The 27,500-nt window shown below is 43.7% G+C and overlaps 3 protein-coding genes and 1 pseudogene across 5 annotated transcripts in view; 2 read left to right on the plus strand and 2 right to left on the minus strand.

The window, feature by feature from the left end:
* LOC310796624 (leucine rich adaptor protein 1-like) overlaps positions 1-2,179 on the plus strand; it is a 3,643-nt gene extending 1,464 nt beyond the window's left edge. The window contains exons 2-3 of the mRNA XM_083658845.1: positions 270-454; positions 1,527-2,179. Coding sequence (XP_083514971.1) covers positions 270-454; positions 1,527-2,109 — 768 coding nt within the window. The 3' untranslated portion in view covers positions 2,110-2,179. The remainder of the gene's footprint in view (positions 1-269; positions 455-1,526) is intronic.
* Positions 2,180-3,902: 1,723 nt separating this feature from the next.
* On the plus strand, positions 3,903-25,486 carry pgap6 (post-glycosylphosphatidylinositol attachment to proteins 6). 2 transcript variants are annotated; one of them, XM_083659804.1, is made up of 13 exons: positions 3,903-4,058; positions 12,290-12,473; positions 13,034-13,235; positions 14,354-14,481; positions 15,579-15,844; positions 16,716-17,053; positions 18,680-18,776; positions 19,075-19,189; positions 20,605-20,747; positions 21,641-21,819; positions 22,011-22,157; positions 22,412-22,528; positions 23,504-25,486. In XM_083659804.1, exons 1-13 carry the CDS (start codon positions 3,995-3,997, stop codon positions 23,819-23,821), a joined length of 2,298 nt encoding a protein of 765 aa, XP_083515930.1. In that variant the 5' UTR covers positions 3,903-3,994; the 3' UTR covers positions 23,822-25,486. The 2 variants fall into 2 exon arrangements, with proteins under 2 accessions (XP_083515930.1, XP_083515931.1); XM_083659805.1 differs by lacking the exon at positions 3,903-4,058 and adding an exon at positions 11,722-11,792.
* Positions 5,616-6,723, minus strand: LOC310797321 (carbohydrate sulfotransferase 11 pseudogene; annotated as a pseudogene). Its single transcript has 2 exons — positions 6,703-6,723; positions 5,616-6,435 (listed from the first exon to the last, which is right to left on the minus strand). The product of its transcript is annotated as a carbohydrate sulfotransferase 11 pseudogene (transcript).
* An 875-nt stretch (positions 25,487-26,361) lies between the features above and the next one.
* The window catches only part of rgs11 (regulator of G protein signaling 11), a 10,876-nt gene continuing 9,737 nt past the window's right edge, over positions 26,362-27,500 (minus strand). The window contains exon 17 of the mRNA XM_083659268.1: positions 26,362-27,311. Coding sequence (XP_083515394.1) covers positions 27,194-27,311 — 118 coding nt within the window. The 3' untranslated portion in view covers positions 26,362-27,193. The remainder of the gene's footprint in view (positions 27,312-27,500) is intronic.

Below are 27,500 nucleotides of genomic sequence, written 5' to 3' on the forward strand. Positions count from 1 at the left end.
CAAGAAATAGTCAAGTGCTATGAGCACAACAGAGTAAAAACAGTTCAAAGACAAGATAGAAAACAAAACAAAAAAAAGCTTGGCCAACTAGTCCTGTAGCTGGCCTGTAGCCCAGAAGTCAGTCAGTAGCCTACTCTATACTATAAAAACACACATAAAAGTAAAACCAGTGTGTAACAAATGGAAATGTTTCAATCTGAAGTCAAAATTGTCACATGATGTCGGGATACAATGTGATTGTCTAACTCCCCATCCCTTCCACCATGCAGAGGTGGCTGCGTTCTGCCGACGTGAGGATCTTGCGTCAGCTGGTGGCCGTGCACGAGGGCATCGAGGCCATGAGCTGGCTAATGGAGGAGCACGGCACCTTGGCCAGCCGCTGCAGCAGCCTGACGGGCAGCCAGAGCAGCCTGGTGACTGTGGAGGGCCCCTGGGCCTCCATCTCCCCCTGCAGGTACTGTCATCAGTGTCATGCTATGTGAAGTCTGCTCAGTGTAACATACTTTGGTGGGGTCACTGCTATATAGGCCACACCACACTATGTAGCCTCGAGTCACCATGCGAGCTCTGTCTCAAAGGAGAAGAGCCTGGCTTCCATTAGACTACTGGCTTCTCGGTCTTGCTGTCTAAGACGCCGCAGATCTCTGGTACCGTATCCAGCGGATGTGTGTTACAGTGTCATTGTTCCCCCAGAGAAAGATGGTTTTTATATGGTGTTAGTTCATTTTTATATGGTGTTAGTTCATTTTGTGTGTGTGTCAAGGAATGGCTCAAAATAAATCAACACTGCAACCATAACCAACCATAACTATTTAGCCCTCATATGTCTCTACCCATGCACTTTTTTCTTTTGTAATTTCGCACTTTTATCCCACGCACTTTAGTTTTTAATGCACCATTATTATGTCTATTTGGCCACATTGTTGTTGTTTTTATTGGTATTTTTTCTACTGTTTTCTGTTTTGATGTTGTCTTTTATCTTCTATGTTTTTTATGTCATGAGGACTACGGATGCAAATGAGCTTTTAGCTAAATCCGACATATTTACTGTTATCATATAGATGACTGTATAGGTAACTGTTCATTAACGTGTACTGTCGTGACCAAATAAACAAATAAAGTAAAGTAAAGTAAAGTGTATTAGCTATAGCCTATATAGGTAGATAATTCGCATCACATTTATTTACTATGACACCCTGTTTTCAGAGCAGAATAGATTTTTGGAGCACAGAAAAGTTCACCATCCGCCGGATCACCAACAGGCGTTTCCACTTTTTTTCCCTGGATGACCAGATGCCAATCTTTTGGCCCAAGGCTACGTAACACTAGTATTGCAATACAAAACTGTCTTTCAATTATGCTGCTGACTCTTTGCAGCTTCTGAAATCTGAAACAAACAAAAAATATTGAAGGCTTTTGATTGCTGGTTCGTGCTGGATTTAGATGAATAAAAGCACTTTTGATTGTATTTTTTTTATTTCTTGTTTTCTACATGTGGCTGAATATTCCCACTATTGATCCCACAGGGAAAGCCCGAGTCCAGTCTCCCTTCAGGATCCAAACGTTGTTGAGGAATTGGCAGATCTGGCGCTGGACAGTGACAATGATGTTCCAAACCATAACAGCTACTTTGACACGCAGAGCCACGAATCTCCCGAAGCGAGGCCTCCGGTTCCTCCTGGCTCCGAGTGTGAAGTCACTTGTTCCACACAGGGTGGGCATGGTCAGGCGTGCTCTAGCACAAGTCCTGCCCCTGCCAGCGATTTGGACAGTGCCACCTCACTGAAGCTGCAACCACAGGTTTCTGATGTCGCCGCATTACAGGACTTTGAAAGTGTCACTAACGCTAAGACCAGCGCTAAGACCATCAGGAGAGCCTTGGTCAGATCCAGGAGCCGAATCAAAGGGGGTGCTGCTGGTACTTTCACCCTACCTAAACAGATGGGAGAGACGCAGGCACACTGCGGTCTCCCTAAGGAGAGTCTTGGAGCCAATAAGAACAGCTCAATGGTGGAGGAACAGAGCATGCCCAGTAGAGAGGAGGCTCTGTTGGGTTATGACGCTCAATGGTGCTGGGTGGACTCACAGGATGACGTGACGTTTTTATGATCTTCTGTCTCTTCTGAAGCACAATTTGAAAAATCCTTGGTTTTTGAAGTTATTCCCCCTAACAGTTAAACTGCCAATAATGCAGAGGGCTTTACAGTTGTAGTGCAGTTTGATATGGAATGTATCCTGTAGGAATAAAAGCAGTGTTTAATGCTGACTGTGTCACTGTTTGACTGTAAAGAGTCAAGTTGGACTGTCAGTTTTGTTTAGATTGTACATTGTTAGATCATTGTATTTTCATTGTGACTGTTGCATTCCAAATAAAGTGACACAATACTCTATTGCAAAATGATTTAAAGGACAAAATTATAATCAATTATATTACTCTTTCAAGAATAGACAGAATCGTACTCGTAATCAAATTTTTTCAGTAACACTTTACCATAAGGTACATAACATTTACAGTAGTTACAAGGGAACTAATGAGGAACTAACTATTAACTACATGATTAGTTAATGACTAGTTAAAGTCAGTTGTAAGTATAGTTAATCATAAGTTAATCATTAGTTAATGATTAGTTAAATTCAGTTTGTGAGTATGGTAGCTAATCATTAGTTGGTCATTTCGTGAGTATGGTAGCTAATCATTAGTTGGTCATTTCGTGAGTAGAGTAGTTTATCATTAGTTAGTTAATGGTCAGTTTGTGAGTATAGTAGTTAATCATTACCTGTTCATTAGGTACTCTTTTTGTGTACCCTAGTACTGAATCATACCCAACAAATAAATTCAAGAGTTGTTCCGGGTGAGATTCAGACCCACAGCAAAAGCATCACCCGTCTTGCAGCTCGCATTCGCTGCGCGGCCTTCCCGCAGCATGGCCGCTGTTTGGCCAATGAGACCAGCATCACTGATGATGTCAGATTTATGACATCACTGATGATGTCACAGTGGGATTTATGACATCAATGATGATGTCACAGTAGGTTTATGTCATCACTGGGATTCGAGACCAGCATCACTGATGATGTCAAGATGTATGACAACACTGATGATGTCACAGTGGGATTTATGACATCACTGATGATGTCACAGTGGGATTTATGACATCACAGTGGGACAGACAGAGGAACAAACAAACAAACAGACAGAGCTCTAGCTCCCATTTATATACTGATGATGTTCTACCTAAATACTATTTTCTGTTCAATTACTTATAGTTTAGATAAGAAGATATATTCCATCCAAATACTACTTTATGTCCATGTACTTATCATTTCAAATGTATATTCTACCCAAATATTACTTTATTTCACAATTTCCCAGATGTTTTCACCACCACACCTGCTCATTTCCTGATCTTAAAAATTCCGACAGCACTTGAAGGCAGCACCTGATAGTCGTCAACACTGTCTGGGCACCTTTCACCCCGCTTTTTGTCATGGGGGCGTAAACCACGGAACCAGAATGAACACCGGAAAGAAGTGCGCCAAAAACGTCTTTGTTGCCGTTTAATTGACGTCTCTTTCCTCGATTAAATCTCTGATGCAAAGCTTCTGTATTGGCTTAAAAGATGTGAGACTGTGAATCCACAATGTTTCTACAAGAACTTCTTCAAAAACTTCGTTCGGTACGTCCATCTTTTGTTTTGTTGTTTGCCGTTCTGATAAGTTGTGTCTAATTGTCAAGTTAACGTAAAAGTTGACTAGCTATATCCGCTGTTACTTCCTGTCTAGGGCGGGCTCTAGGCCGGAACCCGGCAGGGTGACAAAATCAATTGTGAACGGAGGCCAGGCTCTTATCAACACTCGCACGCTCCAGACGTCATGTACATGTATTTATAAGAACCAGGAAGTGGTGTGCGGTCAAATAATCGCTCCCTACATTTGCGTGATTTCACAACTTGTTAAAGGAGGATGTGATGATTCAAAAAGGTGAAAGGGAAACATGGACGTTTCTTTTCTACGTTGTCTTCTTTTCGTCGCCCTGACAGCTGGGACTTTAGGAGACGGTAAGTTCTTTAGCACACGGAGCGAAGTGAACTGACATTAGCATGCTAATGCTAACTATCTAGCTAGCTTTGCAGAATGGCCAACTTGAAAGAGAGACTTCCTTTTATCCTTATACAGACGGCTAAAATATCTGTTGTTTCTTGACAGCCTTATGTCGACAACGATATATCCAACTAGCGTTACAGTATACTGAACAACCCCCCTCCCCCGCAGGCAATAATAATAATAATCCTGACATTATAATCTGATAGGCTACATTTGAGTTGAGGACAACCCTGACTGCATACTAACAAAAAAAATCTGTCATTTTTACGGTATGGTTTTAGAGGATTTCAAATCCCACATTTGTACCTTCAAATGGTTGCTTTCTCAAACTTGGGGTGCTGTGAAAACACATTGCTCCATAGTTTCTGACAATGACTGATATATTTGTGTTCAGGGTAACACGTCCCAGCTAGCAGATCATGGGCGGGCCGCCGGCGGCAAGCCGGAGACCAATTCGGCGGGCCACCGTCGGCAGCCGCAGCGGCTCCGCTGCGGTCGTGCTAGTCGGTGAAACAGCGGTCCGCCGGGGTGGCTCGCTGGCGGTCCGCTGGCGGCACCAGCTTAGCGGCCCTTGCACGGCACGCTGATGGCATGCCGCTGGTATTGCACCTCCCAGCCCCACTATACATTGTTATGCTAATACATGCATGCAGTGCTTATCCACTGGCAGGGCTCCCTTCCTCTCATACTTATAAATATTACTTATCACTAAATATGGTGGTAATTTCTGAGGTAGGCTACTTGGTTAAAAAAGGTTGAGAACCACTTCAATAATGCACATAATTACAATGATTTAAATGATAACATGTGATTATTAATACAACAATAATAATTTAAAGGAGAACAGATCCGTGAACTTTTTGTTATTTTATTTATGGACATAAGAAATGAATCAAACGATGATGATTTGACAACTGGGCGTTGCAAATAGCAAAAAACTTGACAACTCTGTATATGTTGCATATTATGTGGGCTATATATTTAAAGAAAACATCAAGCCAAAAAATAATGTATAAAAAAAACAAAACATTTTGAATCACAAAATCTGCCTTAAATAGTGCAATAGTCAAATAAAACAGTCATAAAGATACAAATAGAAAACAAGCATAAAGTCACGCACAGCAGCACATCATAGATATTCCTACTTTTCCACCGTGTTCCAAAAAGTAAATTTTATATAAAATTGTGTGTCATTATAGGTGGGTAATTATCAAGGACTGTAATTATTGTAAGTCAATACTAGCAGGGGGAGTCCAGTATATAAATAAACAATAGTCTCAAGATTCAAGCTTACTTAATAGCCATAATGAACATGTTACAAATGAGGAATTTGTCTTTGTGCAGTATGCAGTGCAGCAATACAAAGTATCAGTTAGACAGAAAGGCAATTTTCAAATTAATTTGCATTAAAGTGCAAAGTAACAGACCTTGAAAGTGACATAGTGGAGTCCATGTAAAGATCAGGATCAGAGAGTTCAAGCATGAGTCTGTGGATGAGTGAAGTCCCAGCCTCAACTAAACTTGAGGTAGGCTGGCATGGAGTAGTTGAAGAGCAGGAAGTTCATGCGGTAGAGGTTGTACAGATTCTTCTGGTAGAAGGGGCTGATGTTGTGGAAGAACTGGACTGCCATGTCGCCCGTAGTCCTGGTGCTCTTGGAGGAGGCCGGGAAGGCGACCTGCCCCTCCACCCCGGTCAGCTGCAGCACGTAGCGGGAGTCCTGCTCCAGCGTCTCATACTTGCCCACCACGTTGTAGTGGATGAGGCAGGGGTGACACAGCGAGTGCACCCGCTCCCAGTGCTCGTTGAAGGGCTCATCTCGCTGGGTGGCCGGGTCCACAAGGTAGTACACAAACTCCTCAAAGGAGACGTCGTCGCCCCGCTCCAAAGCCTCCGGCCAGGGGTCCGGTCGGTGGCGCCGGACTATCTTCGTGCCGTATCGTTTATGAAACGCCGTGTTGTAGCTGCGCGTTAACTTGTTGCGGTACGCAGACACCAGCCGCTCAAAGGGCTCGCGCACAAAGACGAACTTCAGGTAGGAGCGCAGGCTCCGACAGCGTGCGCAGGTTCCCCGGCACGTGGGCCTCATTGGCGGGAATGGCCAGCGGATCCTGGTGGGGCCCGGCGACGCCCATCAGGACCATGAGCACTCTCTTCCAGTTGGTGCAGGCCACCTTGGGCACGTAGCAGTACAGCATGCCATGCTGCTCGTCCACGATGACGTGCTTCAGGTCCTCGGGGATGAGGACTCGGCGTTTGCGGGTGTAGGAGCAGCAGGCCTCCTCTGACAGCTCGCGTCGGCCCTGGTCAATCGCCTGCACCGCTGATTCAACCTACAAACAAACAAAAACAGAAAAGATGAAGAATCATCAAAGATCATGAATGAATGATCAACCCTAAAATAACAACTAGTGCACTTGTGGTCAATATTTGGACCACTTCAATGTTTTTACTTCCAAGAGATTCAAAACGGCACTTCACAAGAGTCAGAACTAACCTTAATGCATAAGTTAACCCAAAAATGACCCCTATGCCAGTGGAAGTAGCATAGTATTTTAGTCCACAAAGATTTGTGGAGTTCATCAGGGAAACAGAGTTACAGCATTATCCGGTAGCACCATGCCCTTCTCCCCAATATACTATATTCACAGGTGTGTGTGTGTGTGTGTGTGTGTGTGACTGACCGTACGAATTGAAGTGCTGCTGATAGCACTGATCAACAAAAACTGCTTGAAAGATATTATGGCGTGTTGTTTTCTAATGCAATCTCAGCACGGAAGGAGACATGATAAAGCAGCTTTGTGTGAGTATTTAAAATGCCTACTGATGATGTAATCAGTGATATAATGAGGCACACAAACACATACACATGGAGGCATTGTGACATCACTGATGCAATAATATTTAGTGAGAGCAACACACACACACGGGCGTGCCAATAGGGCAGGCGAGGCCAAGCTAAATAATAATTTTCCATAAGAATATTTATAAAAAAATAAAATAGAAACCTTACCTTTAAAACTATCTACGAGGTCTTGAAGTTGCCACTCCGCCAATGTGTCTCTGACAAAGCTGTCCATTGACCCAACCTGAAACAAACAAAGGGAGCTACTTATTTAAAATAAAATAGCTATTTGAATGCCCTTTATGATGCTGCTAGGATGGATTTTTAAGCTGATACATATAACAGACAAATATCTGCTTCTCTTGTCCGATAAGCGATAATAATTTCACATTTTTTTTATGCAGCTGCTGGACTCATGGCTCATATCAAGCCTGTTTGGTCCAAAATAGAGCTTGCATCAGTGTGGGGATAAGGAAATAAAATAATACAAACGATTTACAGACTAACAGTCACAGACTGTAACGGTCTGTAACGTTAGTTTTGATCTCATCTTACATGGCCGTGCACGCAAACAGAAGAATATGCACGCAGTAAATTAACGTGAGCAGCAACACACTAACAATGGTCTGTACTCTGTAACGTTAGTTTAATCAATAAGCCGCGAAAGCAAACGGAATTATGTACGTTAACGTTAAACGGCCGAATAACACCGTTAAATGGTGTATTGATATATCCAGAATGAGCACAAAATAGATGTTTGCAACCGATGCCTTTTTACGTTTTACTCCAAGAAACGTGGAAGGTTTTTAACAAGATGTAGATGGCCCATGCATTTCTTCACAGCTGTCTACACGTCATTTAACTATTAGCCATCTAACTTGTTGTTATCTGCCTAACCAGCGAAATGGCTAATGGTAAGATCGCAGCAGAGCACAATAGGATTCACAAATATAGCGTTAAATATTCTTACCGATCTGCTTTTCAAAGAGCCCCGAAGTTTTCAGTGTCCTTTGTTGTCGTGCACGTCTTGTTTTTCTTGTGATGAAGTTGCAAGAAGGCAGCGGATGATCGCCACCAACCGGTCTGTTATTGTCCGTATATCGCTTTTATAATCAGTCCTGTGTTTTGTAGATAGGTGAAGACAAGTCATGGTTTAAAACGACTTTTTCAAAGATTGTTGCTATCACTCTGGGCGCATGTTTGCTTCCTGAAATCCCATTCATAAAATGGCGCCAGGACACACTAGCCTCAATGGCCTGGACGCAGACACAACGTCACACTACGGCAACGCAAAAGTGCCAAAATTCTTCACTTCCCATCGTCACTCTCACCGCCCCCCCTCCCCCTCCCTCCCAATCCCTCCCAATAATCTTTATTTCAAACTGTTCATTACACACACAAAACAACATCAGACAAATGGATACAGATGAGACATGGGGGGGGGGGGGGGGATATATAGACTGCAGACCTGACCAGTGTAATAAAGTAGAGAGAGAGAGAGAGAGAGAGAGAGAGAGAGAGAGAGAGAGAGAGAGAGAGAGAGAGAGAGAGAGAGAGAGAGAGAGAGAGAGAGAGAGAGAGAGAGAGAGAGAGAGAGAGAGAGAGAGAGAGAGAGAGAGAGAGAGAGAGAGAGAGAGAGAGATCATCCTGCATCTGGCTGAAAAATATAACACTGCATACCCAGTGAATAAATGACCCACATTTATTCTTCTTGGACATCTACCTATTATTATTTGCACTATATTTATTTATTTATTTATATTCCAGGGACAAAACAATTGTTCCACAGGTTAAATTAGGCTACAACTGGGTAGACACAGCCCTGTTGTGGGCTCACAGGAGAAGTGTAGGTTAGAGCTGACCAAATGTATGGTATGCACTATAAGCAGAGGTTCTCAAAGTGGGGTCCAGGGACCCCCAGGGGTCCTTGAGGGGCTTCCAGGGGCCCCCAGCAAAAAAATCATTTTTACAATAATTCCAATGATAAGTAACACAATGACAGAATGCATGTACGTCCAAGTATGCACACGACATGTGCACCTATGTGCAGTGAATATGCCACTGTCTCTGACTTGTCTTATCGCTCTACTGCCTTATTGCTTGTTGTGTCTTTTGTTGTTTTTGCACTCATATGCCCCGTTATATTTGTACTATGTTGTAAATGGAGTTCACAGCACAAGAATTTCACACGTGATACTTGTACTACGGAGTGACAATAAAAATCTTGAATCTTGAATGTATTTTGATCATGGGTTTCATACACTTTATGTAATAAAACAGTGAAACGTGTGACGACCACACAGTGGGAGGGTTGTCACAAAAGCTATCAGTTGGGAGACCCTGGGACAAAATCTTATCAAATGAGGCTCCGTCTAATTTGTGTCAGTTTAGGGGTCCTTGACCTGAAAAAGTTTGAGAACCACTGCACTTATAAGCTATACACCACTTTGCTTGGTCATTGCAAACAGTGTGCGAACTATACTGTGACTTTCGGGGGACGTGCGCGCGACCCGGTGCGGACAGCTGCTTGCGCGTGCCTCAGAAAGGACTGCCTCCCTTCAACGTTCACAGTCTGATTCAGGCAGCAGCACATCCGATACAGGCTACAGTATCACATAAGCAGTAGCCGGGTAGCCCAATGACCAGACCACATCCACCACGCTCTAAAAAGCAAAAACCACAGTAAGATCTCTATTCTATAGTTTATCAGCACGCTCAAAGACACGGATACAGCTCTTGTCGTGTTCCACTTTTCTCTCCAAGAGAGAAAAGCGCGCTGCGCACACAGAGGGAGGGAGGGTGAGAGAGCATAGAAAGGCGAAACGGGCGCACTGCTCTCCATATACACTGCATCCACAAGAACATGATATCTCTGCCCAACACTTTTATCCACTCCATAACGCACATGTCCCACTCACTGTGAAGTTCCTGACGCATTCCATCTCACAAACAGTCCTCCATATGCGGGAGGACTCGGAGGTATTCCAGCTTCACGTCGTCGTCACTTTTTCCACATCTGCGTTTGAAGTAGAAGCGACTTGTTGCTGTTCAACTGACGGCTGCTTCCATTTCTTGGTGAATGTAAAGTTTGTCAAACTGCCTTGTTTTCTTTTTGACATCTTGCTGTTGTTTTAAATCTGACCTGCCCGCGTGAGTGACGTTTGATTTGCACCTGCACCGCCACGCTTCGATGTGGTGATGATAAGAATAACATGCATGTCGGTATAGGGGCTTACAGTGAATTTGACAGTGATTGAGCACACTCTGAATCATACGATTAAAATAGCGTAATTTTAGGCATTATTCACTATGAAGGTACAGAAAAAGAAATAGAAAATACATGGGGTAATATATATTAGTCAATAATTTAGAGACCCCCCCCAAATTTCATGTCATGTTTTCAGGGGGTCTACTATTTCTTTAAGGGGAGCCAAAGCCCCCGCCAGCTCCCCCGTAGTTCGCACCCTGATTGCAAAACCATTCAAAGTCCAACATCCATCCAGTTGTATTTTAATTTGCTCTGGTTTACGACTCAGGCATGAACTATTCAAGGAGGTGAATTTATAAGCTATTGACTTGATTTCTGGTATTCAAAGAACATTCCAACACAGGTGATTAGAAATGTTTGTCCACTATCCTAATGTGAGGTGTCTTTAGTCCATTCATAATCACAAGAGAGAGCAAATAACATTTCACTCGGACATGAACAAATAAATAAATAAATAAATAAATAAATAAATAAATAAATAAATAAATAAATGTTTTTTAATTCAAAGACTGTAAATATAAAAATTCGAGAGAACAACAGAAATAAAAAGTAAATGAGAGAAAAAGAGACAGAGTATTGCAGGGACAAAACAATTAGGCTACTACAGAGGTTAAATAGGCTACAATAAACTTCTCAAATACAATGTATAATCTTTGGGCATTTGTGTTTTTCATCCATTTAGTGATTTGGAAAATCTTGCTAAGTTCATTTTTGAATGCTGTGAAGGTATTTTTGCCTTTGTCTAGCATAATAAAAACAGAAATCCATTAAATAGTCTCTTTCAAACAAAATAGAACAGAACTTAGCCCATCGTTTCAAATTAGAGCTATAGTTTCATAATGCTTATGAATGCAGTTTAATGGATGGAGTATCTTGGCCTATCTGCCGATGGCCAGACACCAGCGCCCCTCCAGCGCTGATGTGGTACTTAGAGAGGGAAAATTCTTGGCGGCTTGCCGATGGCCTGCCGCTGCTAGCCCTCCAGCGGCATTCCGCCAGAGTGAAGGTAGCGGCGTTCCTCCAGTGGGCCGCTGGATGGCCGCTGAAGGAATGCCACCGCCGCTCTGCCGCTCAAAATGCGATTGCGGGCCACCAGAGGCAGCGGCAGATTGCTAGCTGTACCGACTGTACACTAACCAAAATTAAAATGTACACGCGACAAAGAATGATCGGATCGGACCGATCATACTGTGTCTGTAGTCACCCTCCAAAAGGCCCATTCGGACCCAGGAAAACCCCGAGTTGTCAAATCCCTTGGTGTCGCTATAACAATGAAAGGTGGTTGCAATTGATCACATTTCAGTCTCCCCCCAAAAGTCACTTCTTACAGGAAGTGGCTTCCTTGAATATAGAAGTGTGGTTTACATGATAAACAGAAGTAAATGCAGAATGTTGCTGTGATTTAGATAGGAAAACACAACTATGACAAAGTGCTGTCTTTATGAGAGCAGAGCAGAAGAGTACCGTATACATGGTTTCAACAGCTAGTCTTCCTTTACCACACAAGAGACATCTACTGTGGGACTATATAATGCTGAACGTTCTGATACTGGGACTGCTCTGCATAGAATCACCAGGTAGGGTGAGAATCCTCTGTCTGTTGAAACATTCTTTTTAACAGATTTATTTATTTAAGATAACTTGGCTTTTTCATTCTTTCCACATCAACTTAACCCAAACAGGAGACATAAGCAATGTATATTTATTTAGAAGAAATGGTGATCCTTTATTAATAAATTCATATTATATGAGAGACGCATTTGCTAAAAACAATTCATTGGGTCTGGTAAAGTATTAACAGAAAACACATAGTAGTAAACATACTAGTAGTACTACTAGTCCATACACGGCGATGAAATTTGGGGAAATGGAAAAATCCGCTTCCTCAGTCTCTGCCTATGCCAATGCTCAATACCCATGTACAGTTTCAGATTGATTGGCCATAGCGTTGGGGAGGTATATGGATGCAGACAGACAGACAGACAGACAGACAGACAGACAGGCAGACAGAGTTTTCCTCATTTTATTATAGTAGGATTATTATACAGATTATTTTTGTGCATGTGATTTTCAGATGGACAGGTGACCTTTATGTCACAGCTGTCATCCAAACCTGCTCAGAAGTTGTCGAGATACGGTTGGTATGGCAACGTGCGGCTGCAGAAGTTCCATATTCCGGAGGATGCTGCGGTCGCTCGCTGGCTGTTCTCTGTAACCAGGGGCCACGGCTTCCACTGCGGACAGCACAACGTCACCATGTAAGCTACTGCGCCATCGCCATGGTAGATCTTCCTTCCTTCCCTCCCTTTTCTCTCAAGTTGGTTCCAATCAAGCTACCTTCTGCAGTGACTCTCTTCACTACCTCTTTCCACTCTTTCTTATTTCTTCATAATCTAGCCTGCCACAAATGATTTAGCTAAATCCTCCCTCACATTCTTTGATGCCTCTTTGCATCACATTAGAGTTGGCTGTTAACAACAGAGACCTTTAATAGATAGAGACACCCCACTCCAGGCTCTGCCAATAATAAGAAATTGTACTCTTCCGGTCTCCTAAATGGGCGTGGTCATCAGCTTGTGATTGGCTGTCTGTCAATGGTATGAAACCTCATTGGCTAACCACCAGTCTCCTAAGTGGGCGTGGCAGTAGCGAAACCTCTGCGGCACAGATACAGGAAGTGACGGGAAGTCGGGGTGTCTTGCTTTGATATCCCATCGTCTTTGCTGTTAATGAGCTCACAGACACAGAATACACCCAATATCCCTCGCTGTAATGTTATTTTCTTCATTCATCTTCCTGTCTCTCTCGGCTTTTCCAGTCATATTCGGTGGGGTGCCCCCCCGGTCATAAACCCGGTCGGTTTGGTGTTTCCCAATGCAACGCTGTGGAGCCCCGCCCTCTCTCTGAGCCTGCCGGTGACATCGCACAGCTCCACCACCCTGAACCTCTCCGACCCCGCGCCCGGAGACTGGTACCTGGCTGCCCACCTGCCTCGAGATGACGGCCGCATAGAGCAGAAGGTTTGTGTGAAGCTGGAGCTCGCTTGTCACCATCCTACTGTTGGAACATCTCCAAGGCTTTTTGATCCCTCCGTGTTTATGACTCAAGTTAAAGTTGCTGCAATTTCCATGCCGATTACTATTGTGTTTAAAGACTGTTTTGAGGAAAGGTTTTCACACTAGTCATTTGAGTTTTGTGTGGCTTCTAAATAGTGGCTAACTGTCTGCTTACCCATCCAATTTGTTTGAAAAAATAATATTATTTTGCTTTGAATGGCCCGATATTGTGTCAGTCGTCTATTCCCGCATTTGTCAGGAATCTGCAATTTACCCCAACCTGTTGCACTGGATTAGTGGTAGGTTGTTTGTTCTTTATATAAAGTTGCTAGACCAGATTCCTCTGGTTCTTATCTTTCCTGGTTCTCTGTTTACCAAAGGCTGGCCTTGATAGAAAGCAAGAGAGTGTTAGAACGTGGTAATATATGCATCAGATACAATCAGTTCAGTTCAATCCAGTTCAATTCAATTCAATTCAATGGGTGCTTTATTGGCACACTGTATAATGGGCTTCATTCAGCGATCTATTTCCCTGTATGTGACACTAGCTTAATGGTAAATGGTAAATGGCCTGCATTTATATAGCGCCTTTATCCAAAGCGCTTTACAATCAGTAGGTTCATTCACCCATTCATACACCGATGGCGGCAGGCTACCACGCAGGGTGCTGGCACACCATCAGGAGCAATTTGGGCCTCAGTATCTTGCCCAAGGACACTTCGACATGCAGACTGGAGGAGGTGGGAATCAAACCACCGACCTCTTTTATCCAAAGCGATTAGTGGACGACCCGCTCTACCTCCTGAGCTACAGCTGCCCCAGCTTAGCACCTAATATCACAGCATTTACTTAGTTACCACGTAGGGAAGTAACAGTTTTTGTGCTTTGGAGAGATGGTCAATCCTATCGTGCTCATTTGATCAAAATAAGTATTTTTTGTACCTCGTCTAACAAGATATGAGATTCAGTCTCAGTCTCCCCATGATGACAATGTGTGTGTATGTCTCTCTCTCTCTCTCTCTCACTCAGTCACTCGCTCACTCACTCACTCAGTCACTCACTCACTCTGCTCTCTGACACAGGGGTTTCCATCCTGCTCCTACTTCTTCCAGCCTCAGATGTCAATCAGGAGAGCGGTGGACACACCCATTCTCCAGCAGGCCACACCCCTCTCACAGACCGCGGCCCCAAACAGACCTGCACGCCTAAAGTAAGAAGTGTGGGTCTGTTTGTGTATGTTTGAAGTGTGGGTCTGTTTGTGTATGTTTGAAGTGTGGGTCTGTTTGTGTATGTTTGAAGTGTGGGTCTGTTTGTGTATGTTTGTTTGTGTATGTTTGTTTGTGTATGTTTGAAGTGTGGGTCTGTTTGTGTATGTTTGAAGTGTGGGTCTGTTTGTGTATGTTTGAAGTGTGGGTCTGTTTGTGTATGTTTGAAGTGTGGGTCTGTTTGTGTATGTTTGAAGTGTGGGTCTGTTTGAAGTGTGGGTCTGTTTGTGTATGTTTGAAGTGTGTGTATGTTTGAGGCCACACCTTTTTTTTTTATATGTTATCAGCTTGAATCATTATTTGGTGGGCAGTGATATATGTTTATACAAGAACAAGACCATTAAATGTATGTGTGTCTATGTTTCAGTTGATTGTATTTATCTATCAGGGGCAGTGCATAGTAGTAAACAATGCTGTAAATATGCCAGAATTAGCCAGGTGTGAAGTTGGCAGCATAAAATCAAGAAAGAAGCATAAAACAGTCATCATGTAACGTTAGTAAGGCATATCAATGACAGTAAAAGCAGAACACAGATGGACCTAAGCAGAACTCAGACACGGGCAGCAATACAAGCAGACTAAATTACGGTCAACAAAGCAGAAGCAAACTATTTCAGAACAGCTTTAATTACAGAACAGCTTCACACAAACAGACATAATAATCAAAGACAAATATGAGCAACAGGACAACAGTTACAGCACTAAGGAAAGTCAAGCATCAGGACAGTTTAACAGTATACAAGTTATTTTTTTATTGACAGATATTTGCCAAATGATGGAGGCATCCAAACTATTGCGGACAGATTTGGCGGCTTGTGAGCCATCTTCTTAACTCTCTAGAAAAAGACCTGTAGGTGGCGCCGCGAGTTCCCTGCTGTGGGCTGGTACAGCATCTCATTCATACGCCACTATAATTGAAAAAGCAGATTGACTGAAAGCAGGTTTCTTATCATGGTTTCTTTAACAGTTTAACAAAACATTATTGCTAGCTATCGCTCTCATTGTGAAATATGTGTAGTAATGTGTCATAATGTGTGTCTAGGTTGTTTGTTCCAGAGTTTGCCTCTTCGCTCTCTGTGTCGGTGGCCGACTGCTCGTGGGGGGAGGGGCCAGAGAGCGGGAACTGCTCGCTGGTGCTGAGGCTCGGCTCCTCCTCTCTGCGGGACGGCCCGGTAACGGCGAACTGTTCAGGCGCTGGCTGTTCTGCCACTCTCTCCACCCCCCCCTGGGACACCTGGATACGAGTCGTCGTGGAGAGCAGCCAAGACAACCATACTGTGACCTTCAGCATCACCTCAAACTACACAGGTGAGACAAGACAACCATACTGTGACCTTCAGCATCACCTCAAACTACACAGGTGAGACGCCACATACTACATGCTAGGGCTGGGCAATTAACCGAAAATGGAAACCGAAAACCGACATTTTAGAACCTCTAACTGACTTAGTCTACATTGCTTCATGTCGGTTAATTCGGTTAATACTTTCCGCAATGTGTGCTTTCATGAACTGTCCTCTTACAAAAAATACTACGTCGTGTTCAGTCACGTGCCTCCCCCCCCGTCCAACTACTATAACGTTAGTCGCCGTCCAGGCGTTCACTCAAAGCAAAGATGTCGCGTTGTGTTAGGATCTTAGCTAGTTGTAGATGTAATCCAGACAATGTGACAACAAACTCCTGTGATTACTCTCTTGGCTTTCCTCTCACTCCACTGTCAAGCCATGCGACACAGCAAGATGGAGAACGTCCCATTTCAAAATAAAATCCATGCCAATGAACATAATGTGTCTGGCCATAATCTTCAAAATAAATGCACTTTCGTGACACGTGTTGCAATTGTTTTGTTTTTAGCTCAGTACAAAAGTGCAAAAGCCACCTTGTCAGAGAACTATAAGGGCAGTGTTAAAAAAGGCGTAGAAATAAACATTAATTAATCTTTGAAATAATCGTGATATTGATTTGAAGCCCAGCCCTACCACATGCGCACACTTCAAACATTAGCTTTCACATGTGTTCCTTTGGCTCTAGGTGTGTAATGTTTGTTCTAATTTGTGTGTGTGTGTGTGTGTGTGTGTGTGTGTGTGTGTGTGTGTGTGTGTGTGTGTGTGTGTGTGTGTGTGTGTGTGTGTGTGTGTGTGCGTGCGTGCGTGCGTGCGTGCGTGCGTGCGTGTTTTAGTGGGCTGCAAGCCAAAGAGCGTGGGCCTTACAGGAGACGATGGCCTCACTAAGCTCCGTGGCAACAGCAGCACGTCGGCAGGCAACAGCTCAGCGGCTCCTCCTCCTCCTCCTCCGGAGGCAGCTGCCCTCAGCAACACCTCAGCGTGGTCACTGGGGCCGGGGTGTGTGTGGAGCGTCCCTGTGCTCTGTGAGGAGCTGGACGTCCTGTCGCTCCGCTTCACCCCCGTCAACGGACCCAACGTTAGCGTGACACACACACACCCCACCCTGCTCAGCTACCCGCTGCACGCACAAGCCAGCGGGGGCACACTCAACCTACAGCTCACCCTCAACACAGTGAGTAACACTCAATTATATATATATATATATATATATATATATATATATATATATATATAAGAGCACTGCAACTAATGCTGACCTTACACCAAAATACTTTTCAAGGAATTTCACTGTCGCAGATACATTTCCGATGTCGGAGTGAAATCAAGAGAGTTCTGCTGGAGTTGTGGTGTGCTCCTTTAGTCGTTTGTTGTAACGTGGTCATAAAACTCATAATATGCCGGTCGAGAGTCGGTCTTCTCCTCGTCTTGATGGTCCAATAAAATCAAACCAGTTTAAAGCAGCTACAAGCAAGATTTTTGATTGTTATTAAACAGTCTAAATTTAATATCGATGCATCACATCTTACCTCTAATAGTAGACGATACCAACGCAGAGTAGTCTCGCTTGAACCCCGAGTGAATCGGCCAGTGTTAGTCTGTCTGTGGCCGGGGCAGATCAGGAAGTGAAATGAAACGGTTTGCAGCAGCCACTTCGGCCATAACCACAAAATAACTTCCCAAAAACCTGTTCGAATATAACGAGAAATGTTCGCGAGAGTAGTAAGCCCCTGCATGGCGTTCTCCTTGTTTATGGTTTGTTGCTAGGCAGAGCGAAACGGCAGAAGGCAGGCAGCTGCGTTTCACTTCCGGGTTTATCCGGTCCGTCGGTAGACTTGGTCTCAGCTACTATTATAGGTCACATGTGATGCATCAATATTGTAATTATACTGTTTAATAACAATCTAAAATCTTGCTCGTAGCTGCTTTAATATTATCGGGAGTCTTTAGTCTCGGCTCATGCAAATAGTAAAGTTCAGTGACGTGAATATTATATCCAGCACCCAAACAGGACACAAATCAATGCAGTTCTCCACCTTGTTGAGCTCTGGAGTGGAGCTAGGCTCCCATACTCTCCCTGTTCGTTTATCTCCTTGTTCTCAGTGTTATGGCACAGTCAAGTTGCGTCCGTTACCTACGTCTAATGTCTTTTCACAATAAAAGCACTTCTGTGTTCATGGGGAGGGGAGAAACAAAATAAAAGCAACATCACAAATACATTACAAACTAGCCTACACATGTAGGCAGTTGCGGTTCTTTTACAGTCTGTTAAAAATGAGAGGGTGTCAGACTTTTTAGTCTTTTAAAAGTATTTTCAAAGTCTTCTTCTAGTGTATGGTAGGCATCAAGATTATTTTCATTGTCAATCAGTCCATTAATTAGGTGTTTGCTCTATAAAAGTTCACAAAATTGGTGAAAAATGTTGATCCGTGTATCCCAACGCCCAAGACGATGTCCTCAAATGTCTTGTTTTTTTTTACAACCAAAAGAAATTCATATTCATATTCAATATTCACATTTAAGAAGCTGGAATCAGATACTTTTTCCCCACAAAAACAACAACGATTAATCGATTATCAAAATAGTTGGCGATTCACTTAATAGTTGACAAGTAATCGATTAATTTTTGCAGCTCTAATATATAACACACGTGACACAGAGTTGTAATTTTTTGCTGGTTTACTTTGATCCCCAACAACTTGCTCTCTCTCTCTCTCTCTCTCTCTCTCTCTCTGTGTGTGTGTGTGTGTGTGTGTGTGTGTGTGTGTGTGTGTGTGTGTGTGTGTGTGTGTGTGTGTAGACTAATGTAACCCTGGCGAATAGCAGCAGTGTGGTTGCTTGTCTCACTCCCTGGGCTCCAGTCCTCGCCCTCAACCATTCTCAGCCCTGCCGCACAGGTAGCTCATATGATTGGAGTCATCTATTCACATCCGCAACAAGGAAATTCTGCCTGATGTGATGAGTAGAAACAATTGGCTCGCTTTGATTTGTTGTGACTCATATACATCACCAGAAACAAGTCATTTCAGTTCAACACGTTTTGTAATGTGAAATTTGGCTTGGATACAGGATTTATAATACTGATGTCTATTGGTTCATTGGGTCACAACATTGTGTCATGTCAAATATTTGGAGGCACTCATCGTCTGTGTGTGTGTGTGCGTGTGTGTGTGTGTGTGTGTGTGTGTGTTTTAGCTTTGTTCTTAGGTTATAGTGTTCATGTGAACACCAGCGTCCCTAAGGTTGTGGTCAGGCTGCCTTTCCCTCAGTCAGCAACATGGTACCTCACTCTACAGCTCACCTGTAACAGGTAACACACACACACACACACACACACACACACACATACACACACACAGACAGACACACACATACACACACACACAGACACACACACACGCGTATCTGTTCATATCCACCTTATTTTTGAATGCCCCACTGTAAAAAATAATTGTGCGTACAAGGTCCGGTTTAATGTGACTATTGCTGCAGCTTGCCATTTCCTAATGTATTCTACTTGATTTGAAAAGATGGCTGCCTACACTCAGTCTCTTGTACCCTGGCTGAATTGAACATAACTTGGTCAATAAGTATGTAACATACAAAATAAAACAACCCGTAATATCTTAATTTTATGTAGAATGCAGAGGACATGTAACTGTTTAGTTAAACTTGCATCCCAGGAATATTGTGCTCTTAAGATAACGTTAGTGGCTCGAGTCTGTTTCGTCCTGAAACCCACACGCTTTGCGGTGGTGGTTTTAGCGTAACCTATGTGCGATTCGGGGCGTAAAGTATGTGCGTTTTAGCGTAACTTATGTGGGATTCGAGGCGTGACCTATGTGGGGTTTGGCATAACCTATGTGCGATTCGAAATAACGTATCCGAGATAGAAAACGTTATGAATATAGCCACGTTATAAACAACAAACTAACGCCGGTGATCCGTATGGAAACAGTGTTACTCGAAATGGTTAATATTGGCCACAGCAGGCGATTACCCATGAATGCACTGCGCTCTTAAAGGGATATTTATCGACGAGATTTTTGCCAAGCTGGACCTGATTAGTGATTTGCTCCGTTCGCCCAGACGGGTGTCAAGCTGTCAGCAACAAGGCTGGGAGGATCACACCGGAAGAAGCACCCATCAGCAGATCAGGCAAAAATGGCCCCAAAAATAAGGTGGATATCCTGTGAAAAAGAGAGAAGCAACCTCTCTGTGGTGGTACTGCTACATATATGTTTTGGTGCGTTTTCTGCACCTCTACCTATCCTACCTCGTTCTATGCTCAGATACTACAGTAATACTGATTCCAATGCAATTTTTACACATGAAGGCACTGTCTGTGTACATCTGTGTTGCATTCTGTACACTTGTTATAAACAAGTGCAGCGAGAGAGCCCTCTACGGGCTGAAACCTACTTTTGTAGTTGAGTCTGCCCATTGGCTGATTTCGGTTCCGATGACATCACCAAGAACCCCTTTCCCAGCCTTACTTACCGCTCTTATATCCTTCTATTCTCAACAGGTTAAAATTGTCAGCTGCGTATATATCCCCAATTGTTTACATTCAAATCCTCTCCATCTTTCATCTCCTTTGCTGTATCATATTACTTATGTGTGTGTGTGTGTGTGTGTGTGTGTGTGTGTGTGTGTGTGTGTGTGTGTGTGTGTGTGTGTGTGTGTGTGTGTGTGTGTGTGTGTGTGTGTGTGTGTGTCCTACAGCAGTGACTGTGGTAATGTGCCGGTGGTGTCTGTGGTACCGGAGGTGCATATCAGTGCCTGTGTGGAGGACTGTGGAATATACGGTGAATGTCGATTATTGAGATCCTACAGCTACCTCTACGCTGCCTGTGTCTGCAAGGCTGGTAGGAAACACACACACACACACACACACACACACACACACACACACACACACAAGCAAGCACACATACATAGATACTACTATGCGTGTTTGACTTAGGTACATTAATTCCTTAATGCCTTTCTCTAACTGTAACCTAACCCTAAACACGAACACACTAAAAACCTCTCAATATTAAAACTCACTGTACCTTTTTCTTGATGGGAGTTTGTAGTTGTCAGGAAAAAAATATGGAAAATTAGTTTCCAGATCTTGAAAAGTGTGAAAATTACATAGTAACGTCTGGAAAAGTCTGAAAACTTATTGTTGTTCTATCCTAATATACATGCAGTATATATTACACATTTAAATTGACATCCATTATTGTGGAGTCATCTCTTTATCTACTACAGCTGATGAAGCATAGCTGATCCAGCACCATTACATACTAACACACCATTTTGAAATGCAAAATTGGTAAGAACCCAGAAATGCAAAATATGTATATATGTGAACCCAGTGTTGTTTGTCAGAAAGAATATATATCCTAAATATCTCGTATTATTAATTTGATATGAATGTATCAGGGTAATAATGAGGTACTTAAATGATGTTTTTTGTTTTGTTTCTCTGTTTGTTTGTTTCTTGAATGAATTTGAAAAAACACTCATGCAGTTACAAAACTGGATCCTGATTGTAGGACAGTAGCATTGTATAAATTCTTATGTTTATTTGTACATGGGAATTAGATGTTCTATCATCAGGTCTCTCTGCATTGATTCATTCATTCACTCTGTCACACCTTTTGTGTGTGTGTGTGTGTGTGTGTGTGTGTGTGTGTGTGTGTGTGTGTGTGTGTGTGTGTGTGTGTGTGTGTGTGTGTGTGTGTGTGTGTGTGTGTGTGTGTGTGTGCAGGTTGGAGTGGGTGGGGCTGCACCGATGGCTCTGCAGCTCTGTCATACGGTCGGCAGGTGACGGCGGCTCTGCTGCTCACGCTCAGTAACCTGCTCTTCCTGCCGCCCATCGTGGTCGCCGTCAAACGCTGCTACATCACCGAGGCCTCCGTCTACCTCTTCACCATGTTCTTCTCCACGGTAACACACACACACACACACACACACACGTACACACGTGCTTGCTTATTTGGCTGACTTCCACTGAGTGATTGATCTTTTCAAAGGGACGATCTTTGTGTGTGTGTGTTATTATATATTTGTATATTATATACAATCATATATATATTATATTATATATTTTTAATATTATATATTTTACATATTTGCAGTTCTACCATGCGTGTGACCAGCCGGGCGTGGCGGTGCTTTGTATCATGGACTACGATACCCTACAGTACTGTGACTTCCTGGGTTCAGTCTCTTCTATCTGGGTCACCATCCTGTGCATGGCCCGCGTCAGAGACACACTCAAATACGTAAGACACCCACTTACTAATAATATTGCCACATACAACTCAGGGTTAACATGCTACTTAAAGTACAGATAAGTGTAGATTCAATGTTAATCCTGTTTGCAAGGTCATCATTAATTTTGTTTCTTTGTGTGTGTGTGTGTGTGTGTGTGTGTATTTGTGTGTGTGTGTGTGTGTGTGTGTGTGTGTGTGTGTGTGTGTGTGTGTGTGTGTGTGTGTGTGTGTGTGTGTGTGTGTGTGTGTGTGTGTGTGTGTAGACTCTGTTCATGCTCGGTGCTCTGCTGATAGCCATGTCCATGCAGCTGGACCGCAAAGGCCTGTGGAACATGCTGGGCCCCATCCTCTGTGCCGTCCTGGCCATGGTCACCGCCTGGGTAAGACTCATGCCACCATCCTGCAGGGATCCACTGCTATCCTGTAGTGGATCTGCTGCACATTTTGTGTTGGCCATTTACACCTGGCACAAACATGTGTTTTCTGGGATCAGATTGCAATCCGATAGTGCTTGACCACTTGAAAGTACAGGTGTAAACGCCCCCAAGACACATTGAGGACGGATTGCGATCCGATCGGCCAAACCACCTCCGGAGGTGGTCAGGGACGCATTGTGACCACATTGAAGTGTAAATGCAATGCGTCCTCTCAAACCACATACAGCAACAGTCACCGCTGTTTTTCTGCCGCTCTACTCTATAGAGCTTTCCTGAACAGATCGCAATCGTATCTCAATATGGACACTGGAGGAGACACATTAATACCAGGTGTAAATGCAAACAGGTTAATGTGGTCAAGCACTATCCGATTGCAATGTGATCACAGAAAACGTGTGTTAGTGCCAGGTGTAAATAACCTCTATGCAGCTTTTGGAGAAGTTACTTTTGGAACCTGTCTAACCTGACATCAGAATTCCATCTGGGCAAATGGGGAGAATGTATAATGCTGCTGTTAGACACCAGACACATTTTTCCCAAACATAGTTTTGTCAGCTGATGTTACATTTTGCAGGGACATTTTCAAACTTTCTGTTTTAGTGATATCCATCAGTGAGTTTTCTCTCGTGTAGAATGCATCCTTGTTTTCTAAGCAAAAGCTAGAAAAGTAGTAGTTTACTATCTCTGGGTGAAGGAATGAAATTGACCACTCAGCTTGTTCACTATATTTATGTAGGAAACGTACGGCTTTGTGTTTGAAGTAATCCATGATCCTCCCCACGTCGACACTTGCCTTTGAAGGTTACAAAGCGGATTTGTTAGCGCTTGAGCGTGCGCGAAAAACAAACCACACCTCGGATGTGAGAAACGGAGGACGGCGTCCTTCCTGTCCTGACGCCTCGTCTCTCTTGTGCGCAGGTGTACCGGGGCGTGCGGCGGCGGCAGTGCTACCCGCCCTCCTGGCAGCGCTGGGTCCTCTACCTGATCCCCGGGCTGAGCTGCGCCCTGATCGGGGTGTGCGTGTACATCTTTGCCGAGACGGAGGACAACTACTACTACACCCACTCTCTGTGGCACGTCCTGGTGGCCAGCAGCGTGGTGTTCCTCCTGCCGCCCAGGGAGAAGCACCGCGAGGCCTGGGGCTGGACCAGGGGCTGGAGCTGGAGCTGGAGCCCCAGGGTCTGCGGCTACACGCTGTGTCAGAGCAGCAAGGAAGAGCTCTACACCGTCACGTAGTGGGACACTGGACTAGTGGACTACACACTGAATTGCAGACGTCCTGAAACGCGCGCGCGCACACACACACACACACACACACACACACACACACACACACACACACACACCCCTTGACCCAAACGAAGGCCACGTTTAGACAACAAAGTTCTCTGCATAAAAACGGGAAAATGACGTTTTTATGCATTTCTAGGGAATGTTGTGTAAACGGGGCCTTAACCCGCTCAAACCTCCACGGTGGTGCGTCACACTACCTTCTAATCTACTGTATCCCAGCTCAGGTGTGAACAACACTACTTCCTTCTAGCGGAGCACTTGACCTTCGACCTCACGATGAGGCAGCACTAGGAGTTTGTACATATTGTGTATGTACATATTACATTATATACTTGGATAGGATTACGAATGTGTATTTATAAAGAATACTATGCTGTATGGAAATCTTTTAAATCTTTATATTGAGTCTATTATTAAGTCTACGGATAAAGTATGCTATATTTCTAGTACTGTAGATGTAAATATTCATCATTCTTATATCCTGCCTTCCCCCCCCCCCGCCCCCACAGGCCCGGGCAACTTTTCAACTATTTGACCCATTTGAGGTGTGTTCGGTTGTGTTTTTAATCGTGCGTTTCACTGCAAAACACACTCACTGTACGTGAAATAACAATCAAGCACATCAAAAGTCAATTATTTGAAACCTGTTTCACAACTTTTGTTTGTTTTGCCAAAGTGACGCCTTGCCACAATGTCAGCCTCAGTCCTTTAGGCTTCTTTCCTATTTACTGCAAAACGCTTTCTCAGCTGCAGCCTGTTGTCATTCAGGGGCTTTTGACTCAAAGTGTACTGTAGTGTCGTGGGTTGGGATGCAGGGTGCCTCTTGGTCTTTCCCTGCAGGGCAGGAGCTTCAGTTTGTTCGCAGGTGATGTTAGTGTTCCGGACTTTCACATGAAGCTTGTCTGGACACTGAATGTCCGTCCGTCTGTTGTCGTCGTCCTCTCTTCTTCACAGTCCGTCTTCCTACCCTGAAAACCAATTATTATCTTTTACCAAGATTTGTTCTGAAGCACTTTTATGATTCTGAAGCAGAGATTCCACTATGTAATGTACATAGCCCGTATGTCTGTGGATGGGCATTTGATGAATGTATATTTAGATCAATGTGTCCAGTGCCTCCTCCCTTTCTGTGTCTTTTTGTGAACGATTGTATGTACATGACAGTTAGCCATATGTGTGTGTCACTCGTCTCTTGCATCAGTACTGCACTACACTTTTCTCCAGACCTTTTATTTAAGACTCATACTTTGTCTGTGGTTTTCTGTCCTGTACTGTCATTGATTTTTCACATGATTTGTTTCCTCTTTCTCATTGTGATTTTGCACAGATTCAAATTGAACTGATCTTCCGCACAGTCACACTTTGATAGCCTTCTTTTCCTCGTTGAAATGTTTTTTTATTTTGTGAGAGAGAACGGGAGTCTTTCCCGTTTCATTTGGTCGTGGTATACCGGAGTGTGAACAGGCATTCTCGAACAAACTACCTACAACAGCACTCTTGAGCGGAAAGATGAAGACCTTTGGTAGAAAATATGATTATACTTCCATGTACTGTACAATTCATTTGAAATCTGAAGTCCAAAACAAAATTCATAATACCAAAAATAAATCTGTGGTATGAAAATAAGCACCTTTTGTCTGATATTACTGGTTGTGTTCGTATGCGCACAATCTCACACTGTATCTTTTCTCACACGCACAGACACACCCAGGAGAGGATGGGGGGAAAGGGATGCAAGCGGATTATCATAATCCTCAGACATAAAAAGTGCTTGTCCTGAGAGAGAGTTTAAATACACATTTCCCTGTCTGTCTGTGTGTGTGTGTCCATAGCTTACGTCCATTAGTAAATTTGATGGGCTCTCAGGTCCTAAAGCCTGACAGAGTGCTGCAGGCCTACCGCTTATTGCTCTCTGTGTGGCTGGCATTTGAATAGATTAAAAGGCAGGTATTTTATCCTTTTTTCCCCTAGAAACTATGAAATGGCTCCTGGATGACTGAATCCTGAGTTAATAGAGTTTAGAATCCTAACATGATGATGAGACGATGATCTGACTAACTGCAGCAAGTGACACTCGGACTTGTTATGGACTGGAGCATCAGCTAAATGCCTGAACCATTAGTCATTGAGGATCCATTTGACATCCTCAGTCTAACCTGGCTCGAACTACATTCTGTCTCAACCTTGATGAGTTGTCCTAATCACAGTTAGCCACAAGAGGGAGTCAGAGAGAAGAGGCTGCAACTCTCTCAGTGGACCAACTGAGGAAAGTAAAAATGAACAACTTGTAATATATGATAAAGAAGAAAGAGGAGGGGTGGGGAAGCAGGGAGTCCAGAGAGGATGAAAAGAGGACAGAATAGGAGAGAAAGATTAATGAAAAAATAAAGAAAAGGGAAGGTAGATATTAGAAAAGAAAAAGCCTGGTGACACAACCATACACACACACACACACAACCACAGCATGCAGAGCTGAGAGCATGACACGTGACATTTTTTTATTGGCATGAGAACATGCTTGAGCAAAATCAACAACAACAACAACAGTCAGTCACAGAGAGAAGCTCCAGCATGGGATGAGAGGAAGCAAACTGCGAGGTCACCACAGAGACATGGACTGAAGATGCATGTTTTACACTACAAGCACACTGTACATCTACGAGCACACTGTACATCTACAACCACACTGTACATCTACAAGCACACTGTACATGTCTATAAACAGGGCTCTCCCTCTACCTGCTCGTGAACCTCTAATATGCTACAAGAGGAAGAAGGGCCTATATGCTTTCTGCATATTCGATTCAGAGGAAGATTCAATAAAAGGCTCTCTGGGGGATCGAGGGAGGAGACGATGGAGACAGACAGGAAGACGGTATGAGGAGCGGCGTACAGAGGCACACATTCTTTGCACTGGGAGGAATATGCAGTGGTAACATCTGTCAGAGTAGCACTAAAAGCTCTTCTACGCTGATTACTGTTCATACTTTGGGAATTAGATCTTATGTTGAGAAAAATTAAATAAACATTCTTCAAATGTGGCTCAAACATCCACTTCGACTCAAGGATGAACTGATCAGATTTTGGAGGTCAAAGGTCAAAGTTCAAGGTCACTGTGACCTCACGTCCGTCCCTTCCGTCTGTTGTTGGAGGGGAAGCTTCGACTCTCATTTAACCTAAAATAAAAAATATACCGTTATGTATGAAAAATAAAATAAATAAAGCAGAGGAGGACTCCTCGGATGGTTGCTACGGTGACCGAAAGAGACAATGGAGACTGCGGCGATGGCATCTGACGGGGTGGCGACCGCACCTTCAGACCTGGGAGACGGTCGCCGAGTTGGTACCCGCCCCCCTGGCCTGCCCGTCTTCCCCCCTGGCCTGGGCGGGGGAGGGGCTGGAGTGGCGCTGGCGCCTCATGAAGGGGAACACACTGAGAGAGAGAGAGAGAGAGAGAGAGAGAGAGAGAGAGAGAGAGAGAGAGAGAGAGACACAGAGAGAGAGAGAGACAGAGAGAGAGCATACTGATGTTAGAGAATGAATGACTGACCACAATGACAAGTCCAATCACACTACAGTTTTACTGAAGAAGTAACATAAGGAGAATGACGTGATTAAGAAT

Source organism: Poromitra crassiceps (genome assembly GCF_964638095.1).
Source record: "Poromitra crassiceps genome assembly, chromosome: 23".
NCBI lineage: Eukaryota > Metazoa > Chordata > Actinopteri > Beryciformes > Melamphaidae > Poromitra > Poromitra crassiceps.

Coding starts and splice junctions, on each gene's coding strand:
- pgap6 (XM_083659804.1), top strand. CDS start 3,995: ATGGACGTTTCTTTTCTACGTTGTCTTCTTTTCGTCGCCCTGACAGCT. Junction 12,474..13,033: donor GGACAGCACAACGTCACCAT/GTAAGCTACTGC, acceptor CGGCTTTTCCAG/TCATATTCGGTGGGGTGCCC. Junction 17,054..18,679: donor TACAGCTCACCCTCAACACA/GTGAGTAACACT, acceptor GTGTGTGTGTAG/ACTAATGTAACCCTGGCGAA.